The sequence below is a fragment of the Heterocephalus glaber genome, unplaced genomic scaffold (assembly GCF_053883595.1).
Source record: "Heterocephalus glaber isolate CG9 unplaced genomic scaffold, H.glaber_assembly_v1.0 deba00001689, whole genome shotgun sequence".
In the NCBI taxonomy this organism is placed as follows: Eukaryota; Metazoa; Chordata; class Mammalia; order Rodentia; family Bathyergidae; genus Heterocephalus; species Heterocephalus glaber.
In genome coordinates, this window is record NW_028258414.1 from 12,123,882 (window position 1) to 12,144,306 (window position 20,425).

The following is a 20,425-nucleotide window of genomic DNA, read 5'->3' on the forward strand; positions in this document are numbered from 1 at the left end:
GGAACCAGCTTATTGTATCTGCAAAAACAAAGTAATATGAAAAAGTCACTTTTTCAATCACATTAATGATTTAGTTGCTTAAGAATTTCCTCCTTTCAGATGTCTGAACATTAAAAACAATTAGAGGGTCAGGGATTTAGCTCAGTGGTTCCATCACCTGCCTTGCAAGTGCAAGGACCCGTGTTCAATCCCCGGTACCAAAAAAAAAACAATTAGAGCTATAAAATCTGACATCAAAAGACTGTTTTATTGTATTTGTCTACTTCTGATGAACTACTAACAATAGGGTATATGTTAAAAAGAATAAAATTAAAAAGAATAAATACTGTATTAGTAATTATCTATAAAATCTCATAAATTTTAGTTACAATTCAGCTAATTGGGGGGAAGTATTTCAGATATTTGTCATCAAAAATTTTGTGACCATAAACATCAGAATTATTATCTAGCAAGCACCAGGATACACTAGATCTAGAGGAGAAAGGAGCATTATGGACAAAAACCACTAGAGCGTACCAACTACAAGACATTCAAATATAGGAGGACAAATAAACTACAGGAAGCTTGAGGTACAGAAATAGACTCACTTTCAGAGGAGGAGACAGTACTGTACCTGGCAGGTTAAGGAAAACAAGCACCTCAAGGTGAACTAAACTGACACATCTCAAGTTCAGGACATCCAAGAGCCACTTGACTCTCAAAAGATTCATGTCTTCTTGGTTCAGTTTTGGTAATTCAGATGTGTCAAGGAATCTGTCCATTTCTTCAAGACTGTCCAGATTGGGGGAGTACAATTTTTCATCATAGTCACTAAAGATCTTCTGGATTTCAGTGGTGTCTATATGATTTCACCTTTTCTACTGATGTGGGTCTTCTTTTGGTAAATCTGGCTAAGGGTTTGTCTATTTTGTACTTTCAAAGAATCAGCTCAATTCACTAGTTCTTTATTTTTTTTTTTAGTTTCAATTTCATTAAAGAGTACGACTCTGCTTAAAGAAGGATAAATTTGAGTCATTTGTAGGAAAATAGATGTACCTTGTTAACCATAACGTTAAGTGAAGTAAGTCACGGAAGCTTAAATACTACATGGTTTTTCTTTTAATAGAAACCCAGAATAAAAATAAATTAAAGAGAAAAATAAAAGATAAGACAACAGGAAGCAGGTAGCTAGATCTTTTGTAAATGAGAAGGGGACCAAGAGATGGAAGGAAGATGAATCAAAAAGAATTAAGCTGTGTTAGCATCATGTACTGAAACATGTAGTAATAAAAATAAAAATTTAAAAAGATTCACAAGTGAAGAAATAGACTGTAGCTGTAACTTTATTATTCTTCTCCTATATTTATTTATGCCCATTTTTATTACTGATTTCTAAAAGCTTAAAATAACTGGGATATAGCTCCTCTTTCCTTCAGTTCTCTGACCCAAATATAGGCCCTAATCATTGCTCTTCACTCAGCTCTCATACTATCCTCTTTCCCTACTTCCCATCTTCCTTTTTGCAGCCTCTGGAGAAAATTGCAGGCTAATTCCACGAAAGAGTAGGCCAAGGAAAGGGAGAGGTGAGGGGGATGGAAAGGCCCGGTCACAGCAGCAGAGTTGCTTAATTGCTGTGCACCCAGCAGCTACCTAGCAGCCCTGATAAAACAATTACCTGTTTTGTTTGTCCCTGGAATTGATATCCGCCCCTCTATCTATCAGCAGTTGACATATTGTTGGCCTGCACATCTGAGTGGCCAGAACAAGTGGTGTTCGCCCATCCTAAACAAAAGAAAGATAAACCAGCATTAAGAGAACAAGTCTCCCAAAATGTAGCAGTTAGAACATAAGAGTGGAACTAAGAATAAACAAACTGACTTACTATGTCCTTGGCATTCACGGAGGCCCCATGGTCACAGAGCAGCTGGATGCTGGAAGGACAGTCTGCCATTGCTTTAGAAACAAAGAGAAATGATAAGTGGTGAACATCTGCAGGAAGACACATGGTGTCTGTCTAGCTCCATATAAGGCAACAGAAGTTCTTCAATTTCTCTACTACCAAGCTTCACATCCTTCCATCTCAGTTTAGCACTGCAAGCCTCAACTTTCCATCTTAAAGTGGATTAGACAAAATCATTTTATAATTTTCTAAGTAATTTATTAGGATCAAGGGATAGTGTCAGCCTCATAGAAGATAAGAATATGCTACTAATCTAAGTGTGAACATAGATAATAAAAATCAAAGTTACATTTTCTATTTAGTCTATTTTTAAACATGGCTAAAACTGCCTTGATTCTTAAAGTAGGCTCAGTCTTTTAATGATTTCTTTTTATAGAAAAGCCACAGTTAACAAAGGATGAACCACACAATTCGTATTTCCTTTTAAGAACAGAAATATCTGCACTTTAAAGTAGGTCATCTTGTTAAAAATTAATTGTAAAAATCACAAGGTGCTTCTTTTTAACCAATACTAGACTTCATATTCATATTAAGAAAACATTTCTGTTAAATTCATAAAATAGCATTTATACCCCCATTGATTTTTTCAAAGCCATTTGATTATATATGTATAATTAGCATAAAAAGAACAGTCAGCATTCTTTTTTTCTTTAGTGAAACAATAGAATTAAACTAAATACACATTAAGAAAATCAAGTAAATTTTCATTCCTTATGTCTCTAACCCAGCAAATCTTTTATGTAAATGCATAATCAACCTTAATAAAAAGTAAACTGAGTATATTAATTCAGAAACTATAAAATTTATAACTATCAGTTCAACTCTAGATGAGAACAACAGATAAAAAGCACAATAAACTCCTGAGTTTTTATACACTTAACATGTGAGTGGGTATTAAAGATGCTATGGCACAGAGGGTGAGCTGCTCACTGATGTCAAATCACTCTTTCTTTCATGAAAACAAAACTGCCAGGCATACAATGTCCACAAGACTACATTTTCCATCCTCCCCCAACACCCAGTAAAGTGTGACTGTGACTTACAGCTTGCCAATGAAACCTGACAAAGGTGAGGTGTGCTACTTCCAGGTCTAGGCTTTAAAAGACTGGCTATGATTTCCTCCACAATCATCTCCTTCCTGTGAGCTGGAACTCAGAGGGACCTGCTAAAGTTGAGGACAATTCTAGAAGATAGCAGAACTGCAAAAATGGAAGCAATCTGGGACCTGAATGACCCTGTGGAGCAGAGGCACCAGCTAATCTAAACAAGACTATTATTTATGATGGCTTTGAAGTAAGTAGCCATTGAAATGAGGTAGAAAATGTTGAGTCCAGAAATAATGACAAAAAATAAAGGAGCCATGGGTTCATGTGTTCAGAAAACAACTTTAGACATAGGTCTTAGCATATAGAAGCAGCTGGTAACATAACAGAAACCAACCAATGTTGTAAGGGAATCATCCTATTCAAAACTCCAAAAGCCCAGTTGGCTAAACTCTATTCCAGGCTTAAAGTGCCTCCACAAAGGGGATCTCTCTCCAACATCCAATTTATCTGTAAGCCTGGAGAATAATGCAAAATAAGGCATTCTCAGAAGGGACAGCCAAGACCCAGAGGACAAGAGATAAGGGATTTTCCCTGTAAAGAGAAGAAGAAGATGGCAGCAGCCAGAAGATCTAACCAAGAACTTTACTCAAAGCTCAGGAGGAAATGTGCATGTTTTGCTCAGCAGGACTTGCTACCTGTTACTACCCTTGACTGTTCTCCCCTTTCCGAAAGGAAGTCTTTATTTCACTTATCCTGTCAGTGCTTCTTCACTGTATACTGAGGGAGACAAATGCCTTTTTTTTGAATTTACAGGTTACTGGACCACGAAGTCACCTCAGAGCCTGAAAGAGAGCACTGCACATAGAGGAATCCTAGACATTAAACTAGATGCAGAAATGGAACTAGTTTATGTATTTTTCCCCTGGGAAAGGGATACAGGGTTCTATGTGTGGGAAGTAGGGGATACATAAATATCTGGAAGGCCCAAGGGTTGGACTGCAGAAGCTGATACTAAAGTTCTTTTAGAATTGCAACAAAAATGTCTCCATACTACTAATACACACACTGAGCAAATATTAAGGTATGAAACAATCAAGTTGTGCCAGTTTTAAATACATGGACAATAAGACAGAAGCTCATACAACTCATGATAATGTATGTAAAAATGCTTTATAAATAATACTATTGTGTATAAAAATAAAAAAGAAAATACATTGAGTGAGAAATTAAAATACCATGAAGGAACCTAAAATGCAAAAAGAAGAAACTGAACAAAAATTAAGGTATAAAAACATAAAGGAAAACCAGGCATGATGGAGTATGCCTGTAATCTTATCTACTTGGGAGGCTGAGACAGGAGGATCAAAAGTTCAAGTTAGCCTAGGCAACTTAGACTATGTCTCAAAATAAAAAGCCCTGGGGATGCAGTTCAATGGTAGAGTGCTTGACTAGCCTGCATAAGGCCCTCAATTTAATTTTCAGTATTAAAAAACCAAACAAACAAAGAACTGAAGGAAATTTTAACTATAATATATCTTTAATGCAGATAACTTTAATTTATGCAAATATTCTATATATTGTACATAAAAAGAGAGAATAGGATATTTTCTTTCCTTGGCCTTCTAGTAAACTGTAAGAATTTCAGATTTAGAGGAGTCAAGCTAGCTATCTTACATTTCAAAAATACTTAAACTTTTTTCAGTGTACTTTCTCTTTTTTTTTTTTTTTTTTCGGTACCAGGGATCAAACTCAGGTCTTTGGGCTTGCAGGGCAGGTGGTGGAACCACTGAGCTAAATCCCCAGCCCCAGTGTACTTTCTTTATAGAGAATAATGCAGACAAGTTAGATGCACAAGTATAATTAATAAAATTAGTGAAATGACTAGTAAAATCTTTTTTAAAATATAGCACATTACCATGATATGAAATTCAGCACTGACATCTCTAAATTCAGCACTGACACCACCATTAATTAAGAACTTACTATATGTCAGGCATTATTTATGATTTACTTATAACTACTTATTGCAATTGTATGATTACCTTCATTTTGCAAATGAGAAACATTAGGTTCAGGCATATTAATTACATAGACACAGTTTTAGAAAGAGAAAAGGCCTTTCTCCCACCAATTCTCAAATACACACACACACTGTCTGCCCCACCTGACTTCTTTCCCTCTCTTTCTCTCCCTCTTCCTCTCTCTCCTTTCCCCCTTCTCCTCCTTCCTCCTTCTGTCTCTTTCTCTCCCCTCCTTTCCTTATTTCTTCTCTTTCCTTCCTCCCTTGGAGCTCCAGGACAGTAGGAAGATGCTTGATCCATCCTATGCCCTTAGTATCTTAGCAAACTGGCCTGTTAATATTGACTGAGTAAATCTTTTTAAGCTGCATGCTCAAATAAAATTTAAACAGGAGTACACAAAGTGTTTAATATTATTTCTCCGTGAGTTACATATTAATATATAATTATCATATAATATTAATATATAATTAATATATATTAAAACCTTGAGATTAATTTTAACGGCTACACATTTTAACACGTTTGTGTCCAAGTGAAACCTTCACTCACCTGCATCATGAAGTGCAGTCCTTCCATGAAGGTCCACATGTTCAGTGGGACAATTATACTGTTAAAACACAGAAACTTGGTGATTTAAGAGTCTTATTTTAAAATTCAATATCCAGACTCAAAGGAACAGCTGCTATTTAATCTTAAATTATTCCACTTTTCAAAGAAACTAAAGACTTTCAGACAATCTACTAAATATTTTGACATGAAACAAATATAATAACATAATATAAGTGTAAATTTAACAGTATTTCACCAAACAGGAAACATATGGTCCACTACAATTGCATGGGATATTGAAAATATGTTATTGTTTGGGTTTTTGTTTTTCTTCAGCAAGAGTTAAAGTGAACCACTGAATTAGCAGAACAAATCACTGCTGCTGTGCAACTTGGTGGCAAATGTATAACCAGGCCCTTTGACTGAAACCTTAAATCAGCCAATTGGTTCACAGAATTTTGTGGTTGCCTGACTAAAAGTTTAACTATGCTAATATTACAGTCTAATTTATCTATGTATAGAAACATCTAAATCATATGCTGTATCACTTTATCTTATGCCATATTATAGACAGCAGAAAATTCCAATCTCCAGCTAATGTCAACAGGAAGGTCAAGTCTTTGTTATTTATTTTTAATTCATGGAGTTAAACAACTCACTTCCCTAGAGTTTTTGTTCTTTATTGTCTACCTTCCTTCAGAAACGATGGAAAAACTACTATGTAAACTAACAGTCAAAGTTAGCCTACCATTTTCTTTGATCTCAAATTTCAGAAGACATTGAAAACATATTATTTGCTGTCAAAATAATAAAACTAAAGTTTTTTTTAAATTTTATTTTCCTGATAGCAGGGATCAAACTGAGGACCTCGCACTTGTCAGGCAGGCGTGGGTGGCACCACTGAGCTACATCCTCAGCCCCCTAAAATTAATGTTTTAACCATTTCTACTACCTGCAGAAGTTTTTGTAGGCACAATGCATGTCCATACTTAGCAGCCAGGTGAAGTGCGTTTCTCCCTATAAAAGAAATAATTTAAAATATATATGAAGAATTATTTTCTTCATACATGAATTTTCATGAAAATATTACTCTTTGTTCTAAAATTATTTGACAAGATACTTAATTTGTAAGCAGGCTTTCGTTTCTAAGATGTTTCACTAGTTTGATATTTTAATAAGAAATGATGTACACCCCAAAGCAATGAAGGTGGGAAAAAATAATCACACAGATCCACAAAGAGCAAGGACTCCATCTTATTTACTACTGTATCTCCAGCACCTGTACAGTGCCTGAGTGAAGTTGGTAGTTGGATACTGGTACAGCAAAAAGAGGGGAAAAGACGAGACAGAATGGAGAGAAAAGAAAAATTTCACATAACATTTCTAAACATGCAATATGGAAATGGAGAAATAAGTACAAATCATGCAAAAAGTTTTCTCTAATTGCATAAGCTAAAATTTAAAGTTCATTATGAGATTGTGTCTCTAAAAATTAGACAACTTGTACAAATATAATGTGCAATAAAAAGTGCAATCTTGGGCTGGGGATTTAGCTCAGTGGTTCCAGCGCCTGCCTGCCTCGTAAGCGCAAGGTCCCAAGTTTGATTCCCGGTACCAAAAAAAAAAAAAGTGCAATCTGAAAGGAAATGCCAAAAGGGTTGGGGAAAAGAGGGAAAAGCTGACTCTGAACTCTCAAAAAGGGAAATTTGCAGAGAACAGCCTACCTCCACATATTCTTCTCTCCTAATTGTTTTTCTTTACACATACAGAGAGAATGTTTTAAAAAATTATTACAGTAAAAGACACATTGCCATTAATTCCCCTCAAAATACTCCCCCTTGCTTCAAATACACTTATCCAACCATTCTTGCCACTTTCTGAAGCAGCTCTGGAAGTCCTCTCTCATGAGTGTCTCTATGAAGTATGATTTTTTTAAAAAATACAGTGAATGCTGCTGCCGAGTGCCATCCAATGGAAAGGCAGTGTCATAAAAACATGATGGTGTGTCCTCGTCCACTTTTTTCACTAGATGTGGCACCACGTGACTTCTGGCTCTTCTTCAAAGTCAAAATGACCATGAAAGGTAAATGTTTTGAATCAATTCAGGACATCAAGATAGCCATGACAGCACAAGACACTCACAAAAGAAGATTTTCAGAACTGCTTCCCAAAGTGGCAAGAACAATTGGATAAGTGTGTTCATAGAAAGAGGGAGTAATCTGAGGGGGATTCATAGCAATGTTCTTTTACTGTAATAAATTTAAATATTCACTGTACTATTTGATCACACCTCCTTCATCTCTCTTAAATGGTAAAAGATACCAGGGTTTACTAGGCTAATCTAGCTTAGTTTTAATGCCCTTCATTTCCCCCTAACCTTTCAATTTCTCAAAGTATAATTTGACTTCACAAGTATGCCTTTCTGGTACAAAATAAGTAATTTATATTCTGATCATCTGATATGGATAAATAAGTTGCCTTCCAATTATATATGAGATTAGATATACTTTTCTTGGACCTAATGGCTTCTGGGTAGCTGATTAAGCAGATTCTTGAACTATGGGACAAGGTCTTCAAACAGGCCCAGATACAACATGCTCATCCGCATCCAAACATCCTCTCATTCCATGTCAGTCATGTGATCATTTCAAATTTCAATTTGCCACGGTTCCTGGACAAGACTCTTAGAAACATTTTATGTTGTGAAAAGTGACTAAACTGGAAGACAGAGTGAAATGTGGATAGCAGGGTTAGGCACAGTGCTAAAAGTCTCTGTTATTCAACAAAATGCTACAGAAACTTAATCACATAAAAATATCAGATCAGAGCTAAGGGAATACTAAATTCAGACATTTCAGATATGGGAGCAAAAAAAAAAATCAAGGAAACATCAGATCTCAAACATGGGATTTTAAGGAAAATCCCAAAGGTGGCAGAGTGTTGGGGAGGAGAGTTATCAGATACAGTAGTAACTTCTTGTTTTAAATATACTTCCATTTACAATAGAAGTTAGGGTAATTTACCTAAATATTTTCTACCAAATATCCACATGCAGATTATAATAGGCACTACAGCAGTTGAGAAAGATCCTTGTTCTCAAGAAAGGACAACTCTAGTGACAATACAATAAACAAGTTAAATAAAAATATAGCTAAATAGCAGCATAAACCAAAGAAAGGAAGAGCCAAGCAGAATTTGTTGGGATGTAGTATATGAAACAATGTCTGCCGAGCTTGGGAAAGCATTTAAATTTGATCTTCAAAGGAAGGAGGGCAAAAGTCACTAAATTAGTCACAAGGCAAAAATGTCCACAACAGAGAGAACACAGACAAAAACAAGAAAGATACACTTCCAAATGGAATCAGCACAATAAATTAGTAGTCTTAGGAGTTCCAAAGAGGTATAGTAATCTAAATTTTCTGAAACAACATATGCTTTCCATTGATATTTAAGGGGAATATTTAAGCAATAAACATATTTCTTTCTTCATTCTAAACAACAGAGTTTGGTCTTTCATTTAGAATTTGATGTAACTTTAGGTAAAGATTTTCCTCACTGACTCAATTGTGATCTGTTTCCCTCTCTCTCTTCCATTTCTAATTCTAATTCATTTTCTATCTCATTTCTCTTTCACTTCCGTGATGAATAACAGTAATATGTTTATTGGCTCATATATGCAGTCATAGGATAAAGTATTAAAGTTGTTAAGGACATTCTGTCCTATATGAACTCCTATGTTTGACTGAATAACAAAGTAGAACTACAGAGAACTAAGTTTTAAGAATTCTAGAGAACTGAGAATGGTTACCCTGGTAAGTAGAAAACCAAGGTTCTTGTTGAAGAAAAGCAATAGCTGTATTCATGTACACACAGGTCTACTTTGCTACGTAAGTTTAAACTATCAATTTTAATGGACAGATAAAGGTATAAATAAGTGGAAGCAGAAGAACAAGTAAAAAACAGATTTTCATTGTCTCTAAACATTTTCTATAAATATAATTTTTTATAAATATAGTTAGGCAAATATAGAATGGGTTCCTCTCATGAAGTATAATGGTTAATAACACAGACTTTGACTGCGACTCATCTATGGAAGGGACTCGGGCAAGGGATTTCACAGCTCAGTGCCTCATACCCACTGGGTTAATGTGAGGGTAAAATGAGTTAATACAGGTGAAGTGTGTAGAGTGAAGCTCTAAGTGGAGCAGTCACACACATGTTCTATAAATGCCAGCTATCCTTGTTTCTAACCTTGTGGAGGGGCCATTGTCTTCAGCAGTTAATTCTCTACCACAAAAAAATGTCCACCCCAATGCCAAATGGCCACGTGATGGAGAGGATTTGCACACAGTAGCATATGAATATAACCAAGTTTTCACTAAAGAGTCTTCAAAATCTGACAGTTTAGGATCCTATAACACAAGTAAGACCAGTACTAGCTGGTAGGTTTCCAACTGCGGTCCAGTAATCCTTTCTCCTAACCCTCTCTTCTCAATGATACCTCAGAAGTAAGCCTCTTCTCAACTATTTAAACCCAGAAAAATAAGGACTTCTCTTTTAAAGTCACATTTAAATTTGATTAAGAATATTAGATGGGTGGGAATGTGGTTCAATGGTACAGTGTCTGCCTAGCAAGGGCAAGGGTCTGATTTAATCCTCAGCACCACAAAAAAAGAAAAGAATATTAGCAGTGGACAATGTCTATAACCTCTTTATGTTTTGTCACTGACTATTGAAGTAAACATACCTACAGAGTCGCTGGTTGTAATATCAATTCCATGTATGAGGATGGCATTCAAACACTCAAGATTCCCCTTTGAGGCCACAACATGAAAGCTAAACAAAAAGAAAATATATTTGTTATACCACAGAAGCTACTAAAGGTATTTAAGTATTACAGTAATGTCATTCTTTACACACACACACACACACACACACACACACACACATTTTAAAGGCTACATTAGAATACCTATACAGGTTGGGCCTCTCTAATCCAAAATTCTGAAATTTGAAATGCTCCAAAATCCAATTTACATAAAAGGACCATGCATTTTAAGACTACGTTCTAAGATCTAGTGAAATATTCTAATAGTCAATAGCCTCAATAAGAGAAAAAATTTAAATTATATCATTAACTCTATTATTTCAATAGCAAGGCACTGGTTCTTGGAGTTTAATAAAAACATACTGAAATTTTTCTATTAGATTATTTTGTTTACTGTCAAATATATTGAAACTGACAAAACAGATTAAGTTAAAGCATAATGCTGATGCCAAAGACAGATCAAAACATTTATCCCTTGTCTTTAGACATAGCAAACTAAACTTGACATGGAACAGCCTTCAAAACAAGCAAAATTACCCTGAAAAGCAACAAAAGAGCTGATGGGTCTTCTTAGTGACAGGTCACTAAAGTGACCAATGACTCCACCTAATTTATCTTCTTGCTTATAGACTTGTATGGTTGACTTATTCCATTATTTCTTTGATCACCTAATACTTTATTAATCAACAAACATTTATAGAAACTGTGTTCAGTAAAACTGACCACATTCAAACTAGTAAATACACTAGGAGCTCTTGGCAATGGACATTGAATTCAGGTTAAAACAGAACCAAGGAGCTAAACAAGTACAATCACCACCCTGCAGATGTCAGGAGACAAACGACATGGATGTGCTCAGCCAGGTGTCTGGACACAGGTACATTCTGCATCACACTCACACCAGGGGTTTCCCTGGCCATACCACTGAAAACTGCTATGCTCGCCTAGTCCCTGAAACCTTAGAACGGCCCCCCCATCCCTGCCTTTATTATTTTATTCAGAACTTAACATCTTCATTATATAAATTCAAAGTTCATTTCCTGTGTTGTCTGTCAGTCTCTCCCCACTCAACTGTAGATTCAATAAAAGCAGAAATTTTTGTCTTTTTTGTTTCTTATTCTGTGCTCAGAACCAAGTTTCAAACAAATGTGGTCCCTTAAATATATGAATAACTAACTGGGCATGGTGGCACTTGCCTGTAATCCCAGTACTTTGGAGACTGAGGCAGGAGGATCGCTGTAACTTTGAGGCCAGCTTGGGCTACATAGTGAGTTCAAGGCCAGCCTAAACTACATACTGAGACCTTGTCTCAAAACAAAACAAAACAACAATAAATATATATACATATATATATATATGTATATATATGTATATATATGAATAACTAAATGCTTAGAGACAAAATCTGAAGATAGCTTGCAAATTTACTTTCAGATATTATGACACTCAGTCATGTGACTCTATTAGCATCATACCAGATAAATGCAAACTACAGACCAAACACTCCTAAGTAAGACAGGTTTGTGTACAACTTGAATTACAGAGAAAGAGAGGTTTCTTATAAAGGGAGCATAGGGTTCTTAAGAGTCAGATTGGTTCTCTTTTCAGTAGAAAAAATAAATTAAGGCTGAGGGTATCATTTAATCTCTCTACAACACTGATATAGCAAATTATACTATTCAATGAACTACCAGAACCTTTTTAGGAACACTGATTTACTTCATACAATGGTATTAGTCTCTGAACCATCCTGGTGGAAACCACTTATGTTTGCTTGCTTGTATTCATTTCTTTAGTCACAAAACTTGGAAGATTTCTTTCTTCAAAATTAACATTATGCAGATAACATACTAAAGGACAGAAATCATAACAAATCTACAATGCAGTATTAATGCTGGCATGCTATAAATAGTAGATGTGCTTCAGAAAGATGTATTAATCATTAAAATGTATGCAGAGTTGTAAAAGGAAATATGAAAAACTTTCACAGAAACACTCTTTTGAAATTAAAAAATCAACTGTAAGTTTTCTTTTTAAAAAACAAGACATGGACTCCTGCTTCCATAATGGAAGAGACACATAATTTGGACAATCACTACCTCTGAGGACAACACAATATAAGCATCTGCTTGAAGGCATCAGTGAGCCAACAATAACAACAACAAACAAAATCTCACTAGTCCAGGACGCAATCAGAGACAGAAGTCCAGAGAAGTGAGCTTTGTATTTGGGGCCCCTTTTTCCCTATAATAATCAGCATTTGCTGATTCCAGAGAAAGCAGGTGAGAGGCTGAACACTAACTTTGACAGGAAGGAAGTCAGGAATTGGAATCCACAATCCTGCCACAGCTGGTGGCAGGGATTCCTGGTGACCCTTCCCGACCTGGGGTACCAAAATGATACCACATTTTTATATTCTACTAGCACAAAGAATCCAACTCAAAAATGAATCTTGGATCAAAAATCTCAAACAAAATCTCAAACATTCATTTAAAACACTAAAAGTATAGATAAATAGTATGAAAGTATTAAGAAATAAGGTTTCACTGAAGAATTTCATCCCAAGAAAGATTTCCTTCATCTTTTAACATCTTAACACTTGGTAAAGAAAAAACTGGAAAAAAAAAATCACTTGTAGATATTAAATTGTCACTATTCGTACTAAGCCATATAAACATCTTTAAATTTAGCAAAAATAGGGGCAGGACTCAAAATAACCAATGTTTCTGTAGCTATCAAATTACCACTTGATAAAACTGAGGCACTATAAACTTAAAACTTTTCAAACTTTATTGCTTTAAAAATTAATTTATACAGGTTGCAGCAGACTAATGATGGCCCCCATGTTTGCTTCTAGAGGAGTTAATAAAATTTACAATCTGCCTTTACTAATAAAACAAATATGTATTTACTGCAACTACCACCATTAAAAAAAAACATTTTTGATCATGCTTCACTATCTTTACTATATTTAAATATCTAAGCATTCCAAGGTAGTGACCTACATGAAACATTAATAATTTACTTCCTAATATTCAGTTCTATATTTAGTATCTGGTCTCCAGTTATAATATTCTGAATACATTCATAAAAGACTGAGGAATTTTTGGAAATGAGACTTTTTACCTCCAACTTTGGAAGGGTTCCCAGATAAGGCATTAACTGCTATAATTATAGAGGGTCCTAACAGAATCTAGGTCTAACCTTTAACTCAAATGCTCCCCACTCTGGAAAGGAAGATGAGTGATAAAGATTGGGAAGAAGAGGGGCTAACATACACATTCACAAGCATATAAATAAGCCAATAGTCCCCCTCACAACACAAAAACTAAAGAGTAAAATCAACTATCTACCTAAACCACACTACTTGTTCTGCCTCCTTTGTGCACTAAAAATTCTCACTTAATGATTCAAGTAAGAAAATGAGGATGAGGGTGGGGTACAATTCACAAACTCTTCAAAGACAGAAAGCATGAGTTCACATGTGATTTTTCATGTGATTAGAACAAATTACTACTAACTTCTGTAAACTTCTTCCTACTTTTACATGGCTGCTTTGAAGAACAAATATGGTAAGGAATATGAAAAGGCTTTTAAGTGAAAATGCACCAAATAATCATAGGCTATGATTTACCATGGGACCTAAACAGCCAGATCAGTGGATAGGATTCTGGTGTTCTCTCTCTATCTTGGACATCTTTTAAATTCAGAGTAATAATCATTTTGAAAAGCTAAGTAGTGTGAATTTTGGTAAATAAAGACTTTCTAACAAAAAGTTGATAGCCATAATTCACAAATTTCATCTGTATCCCAAACCTCTTCAGATGTGCCCTTGCCATGGGGAACACTTACGCAGATCTGCCTTCCACATCTAATTTGCCTGGGTTGACTCCCTTCTTAGCAAGGATGGAGGATACTTTTTCCACATCCCCTCTTTCTGCAGCTTTCATCAATCGGTCATCATATTTATTCCAATCAGCCGCATGCTACAAAAGGAGAAGGGCATATTGTGTTAGTAAGATCTTCTAAAGGAGGGGAAAGTAATACTGCACAGTACATCATTCATTTTCCAATTGCTTTCCAAATGTTTCTTTGCTGTGCTAAGTTCACCAGAACAGCAGAGTTACACAACCTTCCTGAAGCAGGAGAAGTATTCTCTTTGCCTTTAGGGCAAAGAAGAGAATTAAAAATCACTAAACACCCACCTTGAGCCAGGCAGGAATGACTCAAACAACCCCAGGGCACTAAAATTATCATCTCTACTTAACAGATGAAAAAGTCAAGGCCCTGGGGACATTATGTGATACCTAAGTGGCCAAGACCAACCTCGACTTCTAAGGTCCCCAAATCAGTGTGCTTTTCCTATCCTCTAACTCAGACTTTCAGATTTGGTTCTGCTTACAGATAGGTCCCCAGGACTCTCAGAGGCAGTGAAGTTCTGTATATATTTTAAGAAACTATATTCCTCTCCTCCTTTACTTATTTAAGAGGTACTATGAGAAATATATTTATGGAGGCACTTACATATACTCAATAGAGAAAGCAATTCATTATGCTTACATACTAAGATAAAAAGAAACTTCTATACAGAAAAAAATTAAGACAAAGTATTAATTCCTTAAAAATAGGAATACAGATGATTTTCATTTACATTCAACAAATTTTGCTTTTATAAAAAAAGATTTTTAATTTTAACAGAAACTGCACATGTATTTAAAAGTATGATCAAAGACAAATCTTTTTTTTAAAACAGAAGAATGCATCACACAAATATATACTTTAATTGTATCGAGGTTATCTTTGGCTTTGCTTGGAGAAAGTATATTCAAGATATTGTGAAGCCTTTTTGAGTCTTTTCCCAGTAAACAGAAATATCAAAACACGGAACACAAATGCATATTATTTTAACAACTAAAATTTTGGTCTTTTAAACTATACCAACAAATCTCTCTCAAGGGCCTGTAGTCTACTCTCTGAGTGTATACTTTTAAAAGTCTGCCTAATAAATTTCTTTATGACTCTTTAAGTATAGATATATTTATAAATGTTTTGTATGTATAATTAATATTTATAATATAAACATTTGTATATTAATATTATATAACATATTTATCTTTACTACTAATTTCTGTGCTAAATCCAGCTATTTCCTATAGAACAAAAATACTATATATTTTTCATATAACTTACAAAGAAAATCCTATGCCCATAAATACCATAATGAACCTCTGGAAATAATAAATCACTTGCAGATCCTCTAAATGTTTGACCAATATGATTATTTTATATCTACTACTATCTCCAAAAGAAATGAAAAACATTTACTCATTTTCTAGCTAAATGTCAATGTACTCATTAAATATTTGAAATAAAAAAGATGAAAATTGAATATTAAAAAGATGACTATATTAAAATTTTTATTCACCCTTGCATTTGTATTTGAATGTAACCTAGTCCACCTACTGGAAAAACACAAGAATTGTTTCAAAATTGGTTAAATTCAGTGATTCACCCACTTCCTCCTAACTTTAAAAGTTCAAACTTCCAATTATAAGTAGAGAATAATGCTATTTATTGGCTCAAAATCTGAACTACATTTTAGGTATCACATTTCTTTAGCATTAGAACAAAACAGTTACTGCCTCTGATTTGATGAGTGGTAGTGGATATAGATCTAAGAGACACTGCACTTTCAAATACCTAAAGGATTAAGTCATGTTTAGCATACAAATACTTGCCCTATATTGATTAGTTTATCCCTACAAGTAAAACAATCTTTATTTCCAAGTAAACTTGCTAGAAGAGAAAGAAGTATTTAAATCACTAAAAATTCATAAAAATTCAAGGCCAGGCTTTTTAAAAAAAAATTAAATGGGATTAAAAATTCATATTAGCAAGTGATTTTCAGTTCTATTTCATCAAACACCACTTTCATTTGTGGTCCAATGTCAATTAATACAATGTCAATTAACTGCTCAATTAATAACATTCTGCCCTGTGCTTTTTAAACCCAGAAAAACAAAGTAATTTTTGTTTTCTATCACAATAGCAAGTCAGGAAGAAAATAACAATATAGAAACCAACATCAATAAAACGGTACATTTTTAAACAAAACAGTTCTGAAAGCCTAACCCAGAATCTTCGGTTACCCTGTTCTACTGGGTTACCTACTCTGTTCCTAGGAGCACAAGACAGCCAACAGTTCATCATAGGCAGGGTTTCGTTTCTTGTTTCTAACAGCAAACGACTCAGCATTAAGTTACAAATCTCTGCAGCAGCTCACAAAGCAAGCCCTCAGACGAACTGCTAAGGAGAGACTCTGTCCCTCACATGCTGTGCTACACTTAGCTTGGATCTCTAACGATATTTTCTTCGTCTTCGGGATCCTTCTCCGCCTTCATAACGCTTGGAAAGTATCTTCCTTTGCTGCGCAACACTTGAGGGCAGCCCCAAGTCAGGTACTGTAACTCCTCTATTTCTTATTCTTTAGAAGCTGTCTCTCAAAAGCTGTCCCTTTCAGGGACCCCACTGGAAAAGGTGAATAGCGCTCTGCATCCTGCTGCCTCAGCATTGAGCACAGACGCCGCTGCATGATAAAACTGGCCACGTCCGAGCTGTCCAGTAAAAAGTGTGCGTGCAGCCTGTCTCCCATTGGCGGGCTCTATTTTAGATTCCATAGGACTTGACAGCTGACTGATAGGAAGGAGCAGCTAAGAATATATTGTAAAGGCATGCTTCTCCTCTGAGTAATAGATTTCAGGTCTGCTAGGGAAAATGACTCAAACATGTTGTAAAACATGCTTATTATATCAGAACAACTCGTGTGACATAATGACAACACTGTTAAGAGACAAATTTGGTTATTCTACAAAACAATATTTAAAACCAGTTTCAGTCTTAGGATCATCTATCATAAAGTTATAATAGCCTTGAAAAGCAGAATCTAAAATTCTATTTAAAGCAAATGTGTGTCACATTTTAATTTAGGGAAATGCATACACACAATAACACTTTCAAATTTTCTCCATTTTAGTACCCCAACCAGACCAGTCTCATTCTGCATACAACCAGGTTTCAGCTTACAACTGCTGCCAGTCTGTCTCCTCGAATGCTAAATGAGAACAGACAGAAGCACTGCCAAGACATTAAATAGACTACATCATGATGAATACTTTTCAACATATTTTAAATTTAACTCAGTACTCTTAATTTCCCAGTTTAGCACCCTGCCTGTTATAACAAGTAAATATTTTATCAGTGAAAAGTCAAATTATCTGGATTTAGTGGATAAAAAACAAACTGATTAAACACTAAAGGAGGCAAATACATATTAAACACTGAGCTACAGACTATAAATGAAACTCTGTTTGGAGACAAACCATATAACTTCTCCACCTTCTTACAATATCCATACTCATACCAATATTCCTCACATTACCAAGGCCAGTGCATCTGCAAGTTTAGAGTGTTGTTTCTTTAAAAAAAAATTTTTCTACCTACCGCAATGCATGAGAATAATTTATAGTTCCCCCAAAAGGACACATTCAGGAAAACTGTTTTATGGGAATGCAAAACATTCCAACAGAAGTGTTTTTCAGAAGGTGGTAACTGCTATAATTATAGATCAATAAGAAACTCATTTCCTACTATTTCAATTTAAAACATTAGGCCTATATTCTAATTATAAAATACCTAAGGTCACACATCATAATGCATTATTTTTAAAACAATTTTTTTTTCCAAATCACATGAGCTGTCACAAAGGATTCATGTGGCTGGACCCAGAGACTTCACCCAGACTCAAATCTGGGCTAGAACCCAGGCGTGTTCTTTGGTTAACAAAGCAAGCACATTCTTTCTTGAAACAGGAAGAAAAGGAAATAAAAAGAAGGGGGAACCTGTGATGAACAACAGAAGCCATGGAAGAAGCTGTCCCCGTTCAGGAGACGGGTTTTGTGTCCCCTAGTGGACAAGAGCTGTCCTGTGACCCCCCCAACCATCTGTGACTTCATCTGCGCCTGCTCTTGCTCCCACTATCATCACTGTTTCCCAAGAGCCCTAAGCAAACTCCTGCCATTGCTGTCCTGTCCCCTGTACCTTATAAAGTTCTTTACTCACTTTCATTCAGGTTCTTCTCAAATGTCACCTCCTCAAGGACGTTTTCTCAGACCTCTATATCTAAGAAGCCCTGGGCCAGGGATTTAGCTCAATGGTTCCGCCACATGCCTTGCAAGTTCAAGGTCCTGAGTTCGATCCCCGGTACCAAAAAAAGAAAAAAATAAGAAGCCCTGTCTTGAACTCTATCCTCTGCCTTTGTCCTTTTCTTCAAAGTGCTTAATAGTGTTTGTCGTTATAGCCTGCATTTACTGCCTGTCTCCCCAGTACCTATTTAATTTGACTAGATATCTAAGGTCTTTGCTATGTCTGTTTTGAAACTATAAAACTGATTTTTAAATAAGTCATTTGTAATCACTAGATTTGGACCCACATTAAGGACCGCAATCCAAATCTACTTCATGAATCCACTTTCTCTTAAAACAAATTGTTAACTAGGTCAGATCTGGAACACACATTTACTAGAACACAGTTTCCCAGTAAACACTCCATATTCAGACAACAAACATCTATTGATCTGAGTCATGGCAGAAAGCCCTTATGATTGCAACTGAGCCAAGACCTTGCTTCTAGTCAATAAAAGACCTTTTTTGACCCTTACTATATATCTACATCTTGAGTCTTTTTTCATTACTCAACAAATCTCACTGTACCCCTCAGAAAGCACTGTAAGTAGCAGTTAAAGAATATTTTTTGGAGTCAGGTAAACTTGGTCCAGATTCCAGCTCTGCTACCTACCTGCTGTGTACTAGTAGGAGAACTCATCTGTACTTTCTGAGCCTCGGCTCCCTCAACTACAAAGTAAGGATAACAACAGAAAACCTATCTGTAGAAAATCAAAGAATTAATGCAGATGAAAGGTCTCAGCACTGTGCCTGGCAGATATTAAAGTCCAAATCTGGAAGGCACTGGTGACACTCCTCATTGAAAATACTGAACAGAAAAAATTATTTTAAAAATTAACAAAGAAGTAAAAAGAAAAATTCAAGCATTTATTTTGTCTTTCACTTCAAGACTGCTGCTCTGGTCTGGACAGGTCTGTTCCCCCCAAAACTCATACTGAAATTTGGTCCTCAGTGTAACAGAGTGGGGCCTTTAAGAGGTGACTAGCTTTCTAAAAGAGATTTACATCTTTCCGGCTGGATTGGATTAGTTATCAGGAGAGCTGGCTGTTTTAAAGGGAGGCTGCCCTCATACTGTGCCTCTCTGTCACATGTTCATTTGCTCTCCTGCCTTTTGCAGTGCTACCACAGAAGTGGACCAGATGCCTCCAGAACTGTGAGCCAAAATAAACTACTTTTGTTAATTACCAAGGTATTCTGTTATAGCAACACAAAATGGACTAAGACATGCCAATTGCAAGGACCAAGGTGTGGCTTGTGCTGACTAGGAATGGCTACATATCACAGTTCCAATTACCTCCTCCATTAGTATGGTTAATTTGCCAGAGCAGCCCACAGAACTCAGGGAAGAACTTTATTTAAATTTACTCAGTTATGAGAAAAGGTGTTATCAGGGATCAGATGAAAGCCACAAATCAAGCAAAGAATGTGGCAGGGGTCTAGAGGCTTGTTACTATCTCCTGGAGTGCCATCCTACAGGGACCTCCCTCTGTTTGGCAACCAGGAAACTTTCTGAACCCTGTCTTTTTGAGTTTTGTTTTGTTTTGGAGACTTCATTATGCAGGGATGATTAATTACATTACTGGTCACTTGTAATCAACTCATCCTTTAGCCCCTCAAAGCTCTCCAGAGATTAAAGGATTGTGTCTGCTATCAGGCAAATGTAGGCAGTTAGAGAATTATTAGAGGATCCAGTTGTTTTGACTTCTTACCCAGTTTTCTTTTTTTAAATTAAGCTAGTTCCACTTCTCTAGTCATGTGAAAAAAATCTTTGACATAAAACTGCAAATATCTTTTCAAAATTT

General features: G+C 35.7%; 1 protein-coding gene and 1 long non-coding RNA gene across 3 annotated transcripts in view; one reads left to right on the forward strand and one right to left on the reverse strand.

Moving 5' to 3' along the window:
- Uaca (uveal autoantigen with coiled-coil domains and ankyrin repeats) overlaps nt 1–20,425 on the reverse strand; it is an 81,171-nt gene that overhangs the window by 29,811 nt on the left and 30,935 nt on the right. Inside the window, exons 1-7 of one of the 2 annotated variants that reach the window (XM_004855553.4) lie at nt 16,555–16,975; nt 14,236–14,369; nt 10,303–10,391; nt 6,508–6,572; nt 5,556–5,613; nt 1,862–1,932; nt 1,655–1,761 (exon numbers count right to left, since the gene is read on the reverse strand). In XM_004855553.4, the coding sequence (XP_004855610.2) occupies nt 1,655–1,761; nt 1,862–1,932; nt 5,556–5,613; nt 6,508–6,572; nt 10,303–10,391; nt 14,236–14,369; nt 16,555–16,638 (608 nt within the window). In that variant the 5' untranslated portion in view covers nt 16,639–16,975. Of the gene's footprint in view, nt 1–1,654; nt 1,762–1,861; nt 1,933–5,555; nt 5,614–6,507; nt 6,573–10,302; nt 10,392–14,235; nt 14,370–16,554; nt 16,976–20,425 lie in introns of those variants that run through there. The other variant, XM_004855554.3, reaches the window with a different exon arrangement.
- On the forward strand, nt 16,659–18,506 carry LOC110344111 (uncharacterized). Its single transcript, XR_002386410.2, has 2 exons — nt 16,659–16,841; nt 18,252–18,506. It is a non-coding gene; the product is annotated as an uncharacterized LOC110344111 (long non-coding RNA).